The sequence below is a fragment of the Hetaerina americana genome, unplaced genomic scaffold (genome assembly GCF_022747635.1).
Source record: "Hetaerina americana unplaced genomic scaffold, ioHetAmer1.1.p SCAF_2, whole genome shotgun sequence".
Classification (NCBI taxonomy): Eukaryota; Metazoa; Arthropoda; class Insecta; order Odonata; family Calopterygidae; genus Hetaerina; species Hetaerina americana.
In genome coordinates, this window is record NW_027286763.1 from 5,199,289 (window position 1) to 5,213,863 (window position 14,575).

Sequence of the window (14,575 nt, forward strand, 5' to 3'; positions counted from 1 at the left end):
AGTAAAAACTGCTTCATATTCTAAAATAGTTTTTCCAATTTTATTTCATTATAGTAGGGATAATAGAAGCATCAGTAAAAGATTTATCTTGGAAATCTGTTGTCAGCTGTCCCTGCTTATATGATACATCATCCTTAAAGGAAGGATCATTATAAAAACTTGAGGACTGCCAACATACTATTAGTATATTGCCACATAGAAGTCAATTCTATCGTTATTTCCCATTTCTCTGTGCATACAGAATACAATCATCAAAGTTGGTACTGTGGCCTACCTTTTGGTTTGATTTGAAGGCCTATAAAGTTTTTTTTCAAACCCAAAAAAATACAAAGTCACTCAACTTTTATGCCCTTGAAATGAATTCCTCCATTTTTTATCTTTAAATTGGTTCAATTAAGTCAAAAATTTTGCAATGAGCTCGCGGTGTGAGTATACATTGAAATCGGCATGGACATCCTAAACCTAAGTGTGAGACCTCACTAAAGCTCAAATTTCTCCAAGAGTTTGTTGAGAACTGCAAATAAAAGATCTCCACTCATAATCATTTCCCTTGGAAGCCCCCAGTGATAATAACAATTAAGATTTTAAGTAAAACCCCTCAATGAACCATATTCATAAGGCATTAAAAAAATGCGGGACAGTATTTATCATAGCTTTTCTTAATTCGGGTGACCATATCTCCCTGGGTGGTCTTCCTCAATAGCTCTTGTAAACCCGTTAAATGCCCTAAAAAGTAAAACAGATTTGAAAAGAATTTATTAAAGTGGAATCAAAACAATCTCAGATCTTATTAATTGCACCATTTATTGCAGAAACCAAGTGTACTTAGGGATTCAGCTCGCCCTTATAGGTATTTTCTACCACAGATGATTCCCGCAACTCTCCTTTGCTAACACTTCCAATATTAGCCAACAACCTATTCGCACATTCCTCCTCAAAAGAGACTCCTCCACGGCGGGCAAACTAGCCATTTCAAAATTGCAATTATATGAACAGGCATCGTAATAATGAATTCACATTATTACCAGGATTAAAACAGCCAGATATAGAATAATAACAATAAAAAATGCAAAAACGTAAAATACGAGTTAAACCACCCTAATTATAAAAAAATGCTTGCACAGATGTATATGTACGTACATATATTATTATAATAAGATATTCGACCGGTTTAGGTAGGTTTTTGGATGAACACAACTACTAAATAAATATTTTGTGACCCCTAACAAAACCCAGTCCAGTAAACTACTCTAAACACAGACCCTCTTCATCTCCGAGTACTTCCTTTCTCCTTTCATCCCTTCCAGCATCCCTATCCTGTTCCTGCCCTTCAAGTCTTATCTAAATATCCTGAGTCAACGTCCGTGTCATCAACTCCCTCCACCTTTTAAAATCCTCTTTGCCAAGCAAAATTCTTCTCCTTACTAGCTGATAACCTAAAACCTTCTATATATTCCTTCCATCTTTCTTGCATCTTTTCTGTGTCAACTATTATCTTACCCTCATTATTTCTAACTGTTAGCACAGATCTCACCTTCTTACTTCCCGATAGTGATTTAACTTAGCTGTGCAGCGCACCGATTTCACCCTTCCTCTGCAGACTTTCCATATCCTCGCACTGCGTCTTCCACCATGCTTCTTTTGCTTTATTTGTTGCCCGCCTCAATTTATTGTTCAATTCTTTGTACTTCATTTTGCCTAATTCTGTATTTATATTCTTCCATTTTCGCCGCTCATCCATCTTTGTAATCATCTCATCCGTGATCCATGGTTTCCGAGTCCTTTTAGCGTTAACGGTTCCAATAGTGCCCTTTGCGGCTTTCGATAACCCTTTCATGATGCATTTCCATTTTTCTTCGATAGTACTCAGCTCTTTACCACCCTCCATCATTTTCTCGACAGCCTGCTGGTACTCCTTTCTTTTTAATCAATTTAATGCTTTAATTTCCATTTTCTAACCCGCCGCCCCTACCTTATCTTTTTGAAACGGACGCTACATTTCATAACATCTAAATTGTGGTCAGAGTCCGCATCCGCTCCCGGGAAGCTGTGCAAATTTATCACACTGTTCCTAAACGTGTGTCTAACCAGAATATAATCCAGCAAATACCTTTCTAAGTTACCTGGCATTTTCTGTGTAAACCTGCGCCTTTTTACGTTGGGACGTCGAGTAAGGATATTAAGAAAAGACTCGTAAAAACTTTTATATGGAGCGTAGCTATGTACGGCCCGGAAACCTGGTCAATGAAGAAGGAGGACAGACGTAGACTGGAGGCTTTTTAAATGTGGGTGTGGAGAACAACGGAGAAGGTGAAATGTGCAGAGAATAAAACGAATGAGAAAGTACTTCGTACGGAGGGCAAAGAGAGGGGTTTGTTGCGAGAAATCCTAAGGAGGCAGGAAAAATGGATGAAGGCCGTATTGATCGGTAGTGGTACGCTGAAGACTACAATACAGGGGGAATGTTAGGCAAGCGAGGAAAGGGCAGGAACAGGATAGGGATGTTGGACGGGATGAAGGGAGGAAGTACTCAGAGATGAAGAGGGACCTGATGGAAACTAGGTTGCTGGATTGTTTTATCTATATATATACAAATAAACACAGATGTGGGTTTTTTAAGCATGGGAACACAAAGAAATGACACACACATACGTTGTTTTGACGTTTTGATGGGTCAACTGTCGTGGTTAGAAGATTTTGATGATGACGGTGGAGCCGTCGAAATGTCAAAACTACATATGTGAGTGTCCTCTTTTTGTGTTTCTATGTTTTAAAATCTAAAACTGTGACCGGTACTCCTGCAATTCTGCCTCACTCTCTTCTATTCCTATCCCTTCACGCGCAAATTCCCACAACCTTTGATTCGACCACTGTTTCTCCCTTACCATCCTGTAATCCCTACCACATTTAGCCACCAATATAGTATATAGGTGAGAACTCGTGAATCCGTACATATGCTAGGTTTCCGATATTTTTTAAATTCCCACCCTCAACGGCCATCTTTAATTCCCTTTACCTCACCCTTCCCCCCCCAGACCCCTAACTCTTTAATTATACATTCAGCGATTAAGGTAGCGGCACCGTTGTTACATATCGATACCGCTGTCGCTGTGGTAGGAGAACAGCATAGTGACAACCCATCGTAGGAGCACGTGGTTATTGGGTCGTCTGTGTTGGTACGTGGACTGGTCTAATGTGTTCGTCCGTTAGTTTATCATTTGGATTTCCCTCATGACGATATAATTCAAAGCTCAAAACAAATTATACCTGTATAACAACACTGAATATTTATTTTTATTCTTTTTCACTAATATTACTATGAACACTGGCAATGCAGTTACAATCGATGCAATTACTATATAATGAAAGGTGCTGAAACTCATATTTGAGATATATTTTCATAAAAATTTCAAAAAAGTGTTCAGGATATTTATAGGGCAATAACTAACTTAAGATAATTGGCGTCTCGTAATATTTTTTCTTATGAAAGCAGTATTTAAAAGCGCCCATTCCTCCCTGCTTTCCATTTTACGGACGGTGTCCTATAATCCGCGGGATTCCGTGATTTGTTCAGATGTTAAGTGAAAGACACATCCCACCTCGAAGTCTTGAGGCGACTCCTTTGTCAGAAGAAACCAATTAATTCGAGTTTTGCTTTCAACATAAATTTTCTTTCCACCATCTTTCTGCAAACGAATATTGTTAAATAAACGGGAAAATCTTGATAGTTAAAACAAAGGCAAACTCACGAAACGGTGAGTGGCACTCGATTTAGCTCGAATTAACTGTCGCTACGCAACCACCTTCTTCAGAGGGAAGAATAGGGATGAAGCCCAACCGGTGTGGGTGGGGGGGGGGCGTTGGCGGTGCGACGGGAAATATTTTCGTGGGATACGATATTTTCATTTTGTCTCGTGCATTCAATCTCCAGAAACGGTATGCTTGGAATAGCCAAATACGCGCTTGGAAAATTTTAAGTGGAAGTGGTAAGGAGAGAGGACAACATGGAAACATTGCAGTAATTATCATAGTTTATTATATGAAGGGGGGCGTGTCTGGCAGCAGAGAGAGAGGGTGAGAGGAGTGCATGCATGAGAAATTGCTGTGGGTTATATGGTCACTAACGCGGTTATTCTCAGTCGTTGACATTTCAATGATTTAAAACGGTGAAATTTACATTCAAGGAAATAGTTTCATCTTTGCAATGCAGAGTACATTGGGAAGGGGTAGGAGAAAAGGAGGAAGGATTGGAGTAAGTTAGGTAGAATAAGGAAGGATTTGAGCAGGTTTTGCCTTTTGAGCGATCACAGGGAGTCGACTGGCTCGCGGGGGAAGGGGGTATGCGAGGGGGGGGGACTTCGTATGCTGAGGGGTCTGGAGGTTATGTGGATGTGGCCGACGTTTATATATCGTCTGCATTTCAGTGAAGAAAACTTGGGGAATAGATTTGTCGCGGTTTTATTATTGGCTGGGATGAGGATGTGGCTATGTAGACGGCTTGGATGGATTTCTTAACACTCACTCAAGGAGCGAAGGTTAAATTTATGATTAAAAATATTGCACAAAAGGGAAGGATGTCTGTCTCTTTAGCATTGATATTTAAGATGCATTATATACTCCATCGTACTACAATGGGAGAGATCATGCCTCTAAAATTAGAGAGATCACGTGTAGAATGTACATTTAAAACGTATATTTTCCCCACGAACGATAAGGGCTCAGAATAACGTTTTTCGAACACGCCAGGAGGGAGAAGTGTTTTGGCCTGAGGGTAGCCTGATGTGTAATCACCCCCTGCCACACACCCTAGAGGTGCCTTGCAGGGTACCATATTAATCAAAATCAAATCACCGGAATAGTAGGTGGTGAAGATAGACGCATATATTGTTTTGGAATGTGGTTTTGGCAGTGTTAATAGATATCAAATCGTACATAGTGACGCGGAAACCAAATGTTTGATTTCAAAAGTAGCACGAAGTGCCTCTATGTACTTTTCATTTTGGTCACATTATGTGACCAAGTCGAAAGGTACATCTTGACGGTGCGATAGGCTTTTTAAATGTCTGGTATAAGGGTTCCGCAAGCTTCCTTACAATGATGTTGACGATTTCTGCTCGGGGTTTTACCGGTGATAATGCCTTTAGCACAATGGTTTCACAACCGTCCAAGTTGGATTCCTCTGGATATAATGCGCCTATAATGTCCAATGAAAATTAGGAAGAACGGACCAATAAGGACGTGAACACCGAAAAATGATCGAATTTTACTCCATCTAAAAAGAAGTTGTGTGGAATGCCAGGGAAACCCGTGTGCTGATATACTTTATGCGTGGGTGAAATCCTGAGCAGAAATTTATTTGCAAGTTCACTACTGCATGCTCAACGTGAGGCGATCGTCATGGCTTGATTTTCTCTGGGATATTAAGCAATGATTTTTAAAGAGAAGCACTAAAGAATAAGGTATTTATGTGTGTTATAAACGCCGTTAAAATAAAACCACTCCTCCTATCATCTTGTCTCAACGACCGCGTTTATCTCCTTTTCAAAACCAAGACCCATGTAGAAGTTTGCAATAATATTTTATTAACATCCCTGCCATCAATTTCCTCCTAGTTAAAGCTTCTTCGCCTAACACAATTCTTCTTCTTATGCCCCCACTATTTTGGCCATCTTTGTCGAAAACATTTCCGCGATAGAGCGACTGTTCTACCTGCTCTAATTTATGACTTCGTAATTTAACCTTTAGCATAACTTTCCTCCTTCTCGAAAACCTCTCAAAATTTTTTTTTTTTTTACATTTATTCGCATCCCATACTTATCACACTGATTTTCTGATTCCAAAAATCTGGTTAGTGAACACAAATATGGGAATAAAATGGTATATTCAATGGATCTGCAAAAGATCCGGGTGTCTTGTTGCAAATAAATTGGAAATGAGAGATAAACTAAAGATTGTATCGTCCATTAGTTTTATTATTTTTGATTCCAGTCAAATCAAGGGTCATGTTAAAGTGCTATCATTAGTTGTTATTCTCTAGGGTGTCCAATACAAAGATTCTAACATATTTTGTTTCTCGTTTAGTCTCCATACTATAACCTTAAATGTATCATACTATTCCCTCATATTTTGCATTTGTTCTTGCATGTCCCAATATCATCTTTATTAACTTGTTGCACTTTTGCGAATATATAGTCTTTCTGGTATAGTCTAGCTAATGGTCTTTCTGTTTCCCCAGCTGGAAAACATTAAACCACTGGGAGGCTCCTGATTGAAACGATGAAAATTTACCATTTTCTTCTTATTTAGAGTTTCCTTATGGTTGGCGCCACTTCTCACTCCCTTCTCCACAGGTTTGCCAATCTTCCCAACGGATTGGATGATGTCGTCATGCATGACGTCTTTGCATCCGTGACACCTCGACCTCATCATGCCTCTTGCCTTCCTTGCTGCCGGCATTCACTCCCTCCCTGTCTCACGCGAGCCATGGACTTTCAGGTAAGTGTTCTTTACTGGTCCCCATAATATTTATATCAGCATTATTGTCTCTTCAGCATTTTTTACGTGAAAGTTTTATCGCTTATTAACCCTTTCGCTTCTTTTCTGATCACGTGTGTCTCCCAAGATACCTGATGTCCGTTCTCCAAGAATCCCATGCCGAGAGACCCTCGTATTGTTTTCTTTCCCTTCATTACCTACCACCCATACGTACGGATGCTATCATCAGTCATCGTTTTTACATGACGATATCTACTTGATTTCGTCTGCTTAATTCTTGGTTCAGTGAAATTTAAGACTTAAGTGATAATCATCACTAATTCATTGTTTTCCAGGGAAAATATTGCTCCAAGCTACGCTTATAACATAATATTGGATTAATTAAATATTAAATCTCAAAATCACATTTTATTTTGAAGCAGAGTGCTTTGTCTAGTCATATCAAGAGTGACTTCGTCAATAATTTCATTACTTTTGGAAAATGTACCTATTCACACATTAACAAAGAGAGCCCGTTAGTTTCCAATCTAGTCATTATTAGATGCAACTACCTTTTATACGAAGGATTATATATATTTTTTATCACCAAACCACTTCGTTTCTTATGATTCATTTTGTTTGAACCAATAAAGTCATCCATATTCTGATTTTCCTCATTTAATTTTCGCGTTTTCCTCCTTTATTTTCACCCTCTTTCTATCCCCTATGCCCTTTCATCTGAATTTCCTTTTAATTTACCTTTGACAATCTCTATTTCCTCCTTCGCTCTTTGCCTTTCTTCAAGCCTTCAGACTCGTCATCCGTCATCCTCTTGGGCCTGCTCCTTAAAAGGCAGGCATTTCGTCCTTCAATCCAAGCCACCACCAAACAAACCCTTTTCCCTGTCCTCTATTATCTCAATTCCTTTTTTCCCCAACTTTCATCCCCATCCTCTTTCTGTCTCTCAATCTCTCGTTCGTTCTCCTTTGAATTCATCTGTCTGACCTCAGCCTTCGTTCGACCGAGCTTTTATCCAGACCCCGCATCTTTCCGAATAATCGAGGGTAATCATAAATCAAATCGCCCAATTCTAATCTTCTGTCTCCTCCGTCTGCTTCTTAAAGGAAAGGAATCGTTCAGTATGCACGCTGGGGAAGGGGCAAGAGGATGGGGATTTATTTCGGCGACGCGCTACATCAAAGTGAATGGTACCGAGCGTGTTACCTCACCACGGTCTGGCGACCCTCGTACGTAGAATGCCCGCCCGCTCTCCTGGGGTTTCGCTCGCATTCGAGGGATGGAGTCCAAATACGGAGAATACATTATTGGAACATCTTTACCTTACTAGTTCGACCATAATGCCGCAAAGCGGATAATGCCGAGATTGTTTTCAGGTTCTGAGAAATGCATTAAGTAGCCATCGCAATATGTACAAATGTATTACGTGTTTAACGAGAGATTTTAAAAACATGTATAAATTAGATGAAAACCATTTTCTCTCTAAATGAAATCTATCTCTTGAGTAATTTTATTTAAATAATGCTTTTTCCTGAATTTTCCATTGCTGGATTATGCGAGTTAATTATCAGTCAAAAGAGGATGGGATGCGATGCGAGGAGAAGGCCCGCGTTATTTATGCGTGAGTGATCTAATGTCTGCCCGGGTGAATAAACCTTGAAATGATCAAGGATATTACCGATACGCCCTGATAATGAAATCACATACGTTTTTTATTCGTTTTGTGGCCGTTATTAATCGAACCTTACGCAGCCTCTGTCGAGAATCTCCTTTGGCAACAAAAACATGAGAAATGTTTGACAACTGCCACTAGGTTTACAAACACCCTGATTGGAAATACTGTTTGGGGGTTTGTATAAAATACAAGTTATTTGTTGTATTATGCTTTTAAAGAAGAAATTTGTTTCAAATGAAAACGTCTTCCTTATTTTTAAGTGATCTAATGACATGTTGTGGAAAAATTAAGTTCCAGTGTTCACTAATTGTTTAAATTAACAAATGGCTAATTTAATTGGTGGAATGAATAGCATTGTATATAAATTTTATAAAGTTATAAAATATTACTATCCCACTTTCATAAAATCGACTATGCGCGAAATAAAATTTTAAATTATGTGATGACTTCAATAATGCAACAGGTAATGACAGGAAAAGCATGTTCCTAACAATTTTACATTCAGGAAAAGTATCGTATAACAGTTACGATACAGAAATACGCAAAATTTGTTTGTGATAACTTTGATCGGCTTGTGACCACAGAATTTAAACACCATGAATTTTCACAAGAAACTAATCAATCGATATTAGATTTCGGAAATACCTTTTCAGCTACAACATGAAGATTGTTACTCACGAGCTAGGAAATTGGTTTTCTTGAAAAATAATCACTCTGAGAGAGATCGCCCAAGTGAAAATCAATCCAGTGTTTGTTTTTGGCTGAAGAGATGGACATTAGGCACCGAGATGCATTCATTCAACCCTCCCTCGTAGAGACAACTACGTCCGAGGCTCTGCATGGGTGCCTGCAAGAAATGGCTCATTGACTAAATAAATATCACGGCTTGACTCGAAAGATCACATGCCTAGGAATTGCGATTTATGTGATCATCTTCTTAACGTGAGAATTAACAAGATATGGTTTCTGGATACCTTTAATTTATTTCCATCCCCTATAATCCACTCTTCACTTGTCGCCCGGTATTCTATGAGCCAAACCATCAGGCCTTCACGAAATGCCCGTGTCCGAGGAGGGCCTCGAAACCGCAGCCTTTGGGTCAGTGGATGGACATGCCTGACCGATGAAACGGAAAAACTCCCGGGATCAGCACATGGGATGCCTGGAAGATTACTTTTATCCTTTAATCGCGTAATACTGAAAAGAGGGAGTTCCATGCGGGAGTAATTATCTTTAATTGTGCAACGATAGTATTACAATGTATTTTTAATTTATTTCCGTCTAAGTCATTATTTATTACTACCATATTTTAGCTCCTATAGTATACCAAATAAGGTAAAAGTTTTTATATTCTTGAACGAGTCTTGACTGACTGAAATTTTCGAATGGACGAAGAATGCAAGGTATTTTCCACAAAACCTTTTAAATGGCACCACTTGTTTCTCATAGACGTCATCCTTGGGTGCAAAATGTACATATTTTCACCTGAGGATGCTTCAAAACTAGTTATACCTATAAGGGTAAAAAGAAACTTTACGCTTCCACAGTAAAGATTTAATTTTTTACGACCATGGTTTCGATGGTGCGCATCATCATAGTTATTCCTAAAAAAAACTTTTGCGGAAAATAACTAGTATTCTTCTTCCATTCGAAAATGAGTGTCCACGTAGTCTAGCTGTACACCATCGAGTGTTCTGGACTGTTATAAAGTTAGTTCATTCCTTCGTCTTCTGGCGTTGCCCTCGGAACTCCCGCTATAGATCTGTTACTCGGAAATGATTTCCTGAGAAATTGTTCCTGATTCCCAATTCATAGTACGTCCCGCTGAATGTGAATTTCCTGTCGCGCATCATACAGTACAATTTGTTTTGTTTTTTACCACTAAAGATATGTAGTTCATATATATTTCCCTTCAAAATTTGTATTAAAGAACATATATTTTTTCTAATGTATTGAATGTAATGAAGTGAAAAGTTCGAATAACTTTAATTGCAGTACAGCTTCACCCAATTCATTGCTTAAAAATATAACACTATTAGATTTCCGCATTTTCCCATCTCAACAACGTGCCGCGTTGGCCCACTCCTGGGTTTGAATAGTGAAGGAATACCACACAATTAATAATTCCTAGAGTGCGCCACATATTCCGAGATTTTGCGAAATATATGCAGCACATGGTTAAATGTGGGGCTTCCTGAATGTGATATATAATGAACTTTGACCAGGGGAAAGATGCAATATTTTCTAATCCTACATCAATGGTTCATATGATTGTTCAGAAGCAATGTCTCCCAGTAAAGTATTTAAAATTATACATTTGTCACGTCATAATAGTGTGTAGCAAGTTTTAAAATTGATTTACAAATGTATTAGGCGTGAGCATCGGCCAATGTTTTCCTTTATATCGCCGGGAGAACACATTTCAGGCTTAATACAAGGCACTTAGTGATATTGAATCTGGTTCCAAGGAAATCCTCGACGAACTTCTGAGAAAATATACCGGCGGCGCCAAGAAACTTACAAGACCGGATTCTGTTTTCGGTAACCGCTGCCCCATTACATACCATTACCTCATGACCTTGCCATGACTACATGCGTACTTTTATGTGTGCCATGTGTATGCATGCATGTCTACACTTAGTATTAACCCACATGAGTTTTCCGATATGGTAATTAAGGTCACTTTTACGCGCAGCTGTTGGGATTTTAGGCATCCTCTCCGGGTGATGCCCGTTGGATGTACAAAAACGTAATTATGCGAGGCTAATGCGTGGCGTTGAAGGAGGGGTGTTTGGGGAGGCGTTCGAGTGTGGGAGGGGGCGGGGTAGAAACGTAGACGAAGGATAGGAGAGAAGGTGGTCGGAGGAGGTGTAGGGGCATTCGTGGGGGGGGCGGAGGGGGGACGGAAAGAGGGGGGCGGGGTCGTACTGCGCCAGCGCGGCGATCGGGAAGGACTTGACGGGAGAGGGGGGAAGAGGAAGGGGCGGGGGGAAGGGGAGAAAAACGGGAAGGGAGGAGGTTCAGGGTTTCGGGAGAATACGTGGTAGGGCTCGAATCGGTTGGTATTTTTGCGAGGGGGGAGGGTGGAAGGGGTCACCGATAGGGAGCGGAGGGGCGCAGGGAAGGAGAGAGGGAAGACTACGGGAGGGGGGGGGGGGGGATCGGCGACCGGCTGATGCGTCCCCGCTTCCAGTGAGTTTTTGGAGCTCGCGGTGTTCACACTGTTTCCTGGAGGACGCGGCGAGGCCGGCCGGGCGGTGGAGAGCAAGCAGTTGGCGCGGACGGAAGGAGCCGACCGGACACTTGCGGCCCTCCGCCACTGGAACTCCGATTGTGGGGAAAACGGGAGAAAAGTTTTTGGGGCGTGATCTGGTCCCAAAGGGGGATTATGTTGAACTACGACCTGGATGCAGCGGGGTGATATCTTAATTTTAGAAAAAGAGCTATTACAACGATAACTTGAGGGGTTTATTGTTTCCTGAAGGACACAATAGTTGTTTCCGAGAGTAGTCAAGCGCAACCCTCGATTCCCTTCCCCATCTCCCGCTCACGACTTTTCATTCCTCGTCGGTACGGACGGGACGGGCTCTTTTCCTTTTACGAGGACCTTTCCCTTTGCTCACTAAACTTCGACCGATGACCTCCGGTGCGATATCGATAAAAAAATAAACACTGGCATGATCCCGTTTGACTTCACGTGAGGAGGGTCTCAAGGAGGCGTCATTACTTCCGATACGGACTCGATCGGAGTGGTGACTCGGCGTATCACCCTTTGAGCTCACAGTACGTCGCGCGCTCGACCCGAGTCCTTCGCGGAAGCACGAATACGTGCACCGATTCAGTGACTACAGTTTCTTCCCCCTTTCCTTCCCTCCGACGGTCTTCCACCGTCGAATTTGTGCGCGGAAACCGCAAAGTTCCTGCCTCCGTGATATTATCAACTCTCCCCCGCGTCCTTCCTCACCCCCTTTCCATCATCCCCGGAAAGGATTGAACAGGTGTGACCATGTTGCCCTGGGCGCCCCCCCGGCATCCCGGCGCTGGAACACCGCCAGGGGGTGCCGCACCTTGGGACACCGGCTCCGCGGACGCCCGTGCGACCGACCTCTGAGGGATACGGAGGGCTTGACGGCAGCTGCCAAATAACCTTAAAGAGCGAAGCCACTGGGGCGTTCTCCTCACGAGTGGCGACGGACGGAAGCCGATGCTGAAGAGGTGGCCGTGCACGCGAGATTAAGTCATCAGATTGCAACGCAGCCGCAGCAGCCTACAGGATAAACGCCTGCAGCGGACGACAGTTCTCGGAAGGGGCGTCAACGTGTTCGGACTCTCACGACTGCTCTGCACATGGGGAAGTCACCGACGTTTTAACTTTCGGTTTGCCTGTGAATACCGGCGGCACTAGCGGAAAGAGGGGGCGCATCTCTCTCTGAGGAAACCAAACTATAATTGAAAACCGTTCCCCCGGAAAAGAGTTATTTAGGATTGCGGTTGTCTTTTCGGTCATCCAAGTTTACCGCGAGACGAACTCCCCCGCAAGACGCAAGTCCAGGAGAAACCTTTGGTGCGAGCGAGTGAAGTGTGAAGCGGAGGAAGAAAGGACCTCGAGGCGGTAATATAATGCCGGATTCTTGAAAGGAAAGGCGTCAATGGGATTAGCGGGGGAGAGGCGAGGCTTCCTTGGGTGACGTCTTGTTCACCAAGTAAGGATTCCTCGAGTAGCAGAAAAGGGAAGGGCCGTGGGATTCGTTGGAGGCATCTCGCCTAGCCTTCGAGTGTTTGTGTGCAGGGACAAGTGTGGGGAGGGGTCGGATGTAAATAGCGACCCTGGAGAGCTATACAGTCCCTTGTTTATTCTTGTTAATGTAATGCTCCCGGGTGATCAATTGGGCCCTAGTGTTCGGGAGGGTAACGTCTAAGGACACCATACAACCGTCACCGAACGACTTTGATTTTGTAAGATCGGGTAAATTCCCGATAGAACCTTAAACAAGTGTCGAAGAGACAAATGGCGGAAGTGAAATTGCTCATTTAGATCTCGTGTGAACTAAGAGCTGGTGTTGAAAAGTATTTTTAGGGAATTAGTTGAGAAAATCGGGGAACACCCGAGCCTCGAGAAAATATAAGATGCTCCGAACGAAGGTATTGGAGTTGGAGAAAGGGCCCGCCGTGGAGATGGCGACCAGATCTGCGGGAGGAAAGAGACATCTGCGCTGTTGGAAAACACTGGGGTGGACGGCATTACTCATTCTGCAAATGCAACTCACAGGTGATTTACATAGTTATCATAGCAAAATTTATAAACTTCGCATAACCGCTCAATTCCCTTTTATGTTTCCATACCATTTTGACACCTACGTTGATTACTCATTTTTACAATATCTCTGCAAACTCGCAGAATAAACAGTTTTGACGTGGCTGGCCGAAGAAGCTATTGCCGCTGCAACCCTGAAAATCACTACGATCGTTTTCCTGGAAAAATCATTAATTAAGCCTGCCTATTATTGGCTGCTATTTAATCAATAGGCTTTCTCTCTAAGTTTGAAACCATTTTTTAAGCGTCTGTTTTTTAAATTACTATGTTTAATAATTTTGAATTATGAATGACTTATATTAACTCTCTGTTCTCTGATGGTCAAAAAATGTTTGAGTTAACTTTGAATTGACCAAAACTTTTCCATCGGCTATATTATACAATTTACCAACAGTACAATATGCCTCCATCAAAATTCATTCCATTCTTTTAAAACTTTGAAATTTTTCGGATTATTTAGCACTGATATCAATGTATTTTGTTGCTTAAAACCATTCTTGTAATGTCAAATGTCCAATATTATGCATCAATAGATCCAAATCTTGAGATTGACTTCAGCTGAAGCCGCTCTAATGTGTCATTCCGCCTTATTTATGTGATTCCTCCTATGGGCGACCAACTTCTTAAACATATCACCCAAGTGAATGGAGTAGGTCTATTCGTGGGCGCTCTTTTCTCAGATGAATGCATTTCACAGATATGTTCCAAGTATTGTTTGGTGCAAAATTCCCAAAATGAAAGCATTCTGTTGACAACATGCAATCACAAATGTTTGACAGTGCGAGAATAACCTCGTCACTATTCAACGCCAAACTCTTGATATGATGGGAGGCATAGATAAGGGTCCATATTTCCAGGAATTATTATCTTCTGGAACATTACTGCACATTAAGAAGAACGACGAACTGAATAATAGAAGATTTATGATTAATTCTGCGAATTATTAGAAATACTGTGCATAGAAAATAACTTTAGGGAATGCAAAATTTCTTTTTAATAATTCATTAACGACGAAGTCTTCATTTAATATTTCCTTTACTCTCCGTCATTTACAGCTATACAAGAGCATGCTTTTTTTGCTGAGGAATTTTACT

At 41.5% G+C, this 14,575-nt stretch overlaps 1 protein-coding gene across 1 annotated transcript in view; it reads left to right on the forward strand.

Moving 5' to 3' along the window:
• Window positions 1–11,380: 11,380 nt before the first annotated feature.
• LOC139687893 (uncharacterized) overlaps window positions 11,381–14,575 on the forward strand; it is a 772,086-nt gene continuing 768,891 nt past the window's right edge. Inside the window, exon 1 of the mRNA XM_071585227.1 lies at window positions 11,381–13,436. Coding sequence (XP_071441328.1) covers window positions 13,295–13,436 — 142 coding nt within the window. The 5' untranslated portion in view covers window positions 11,381–13,294. The remainder of the gene's footprint in view (window positions 13,437–14,575) is intronic.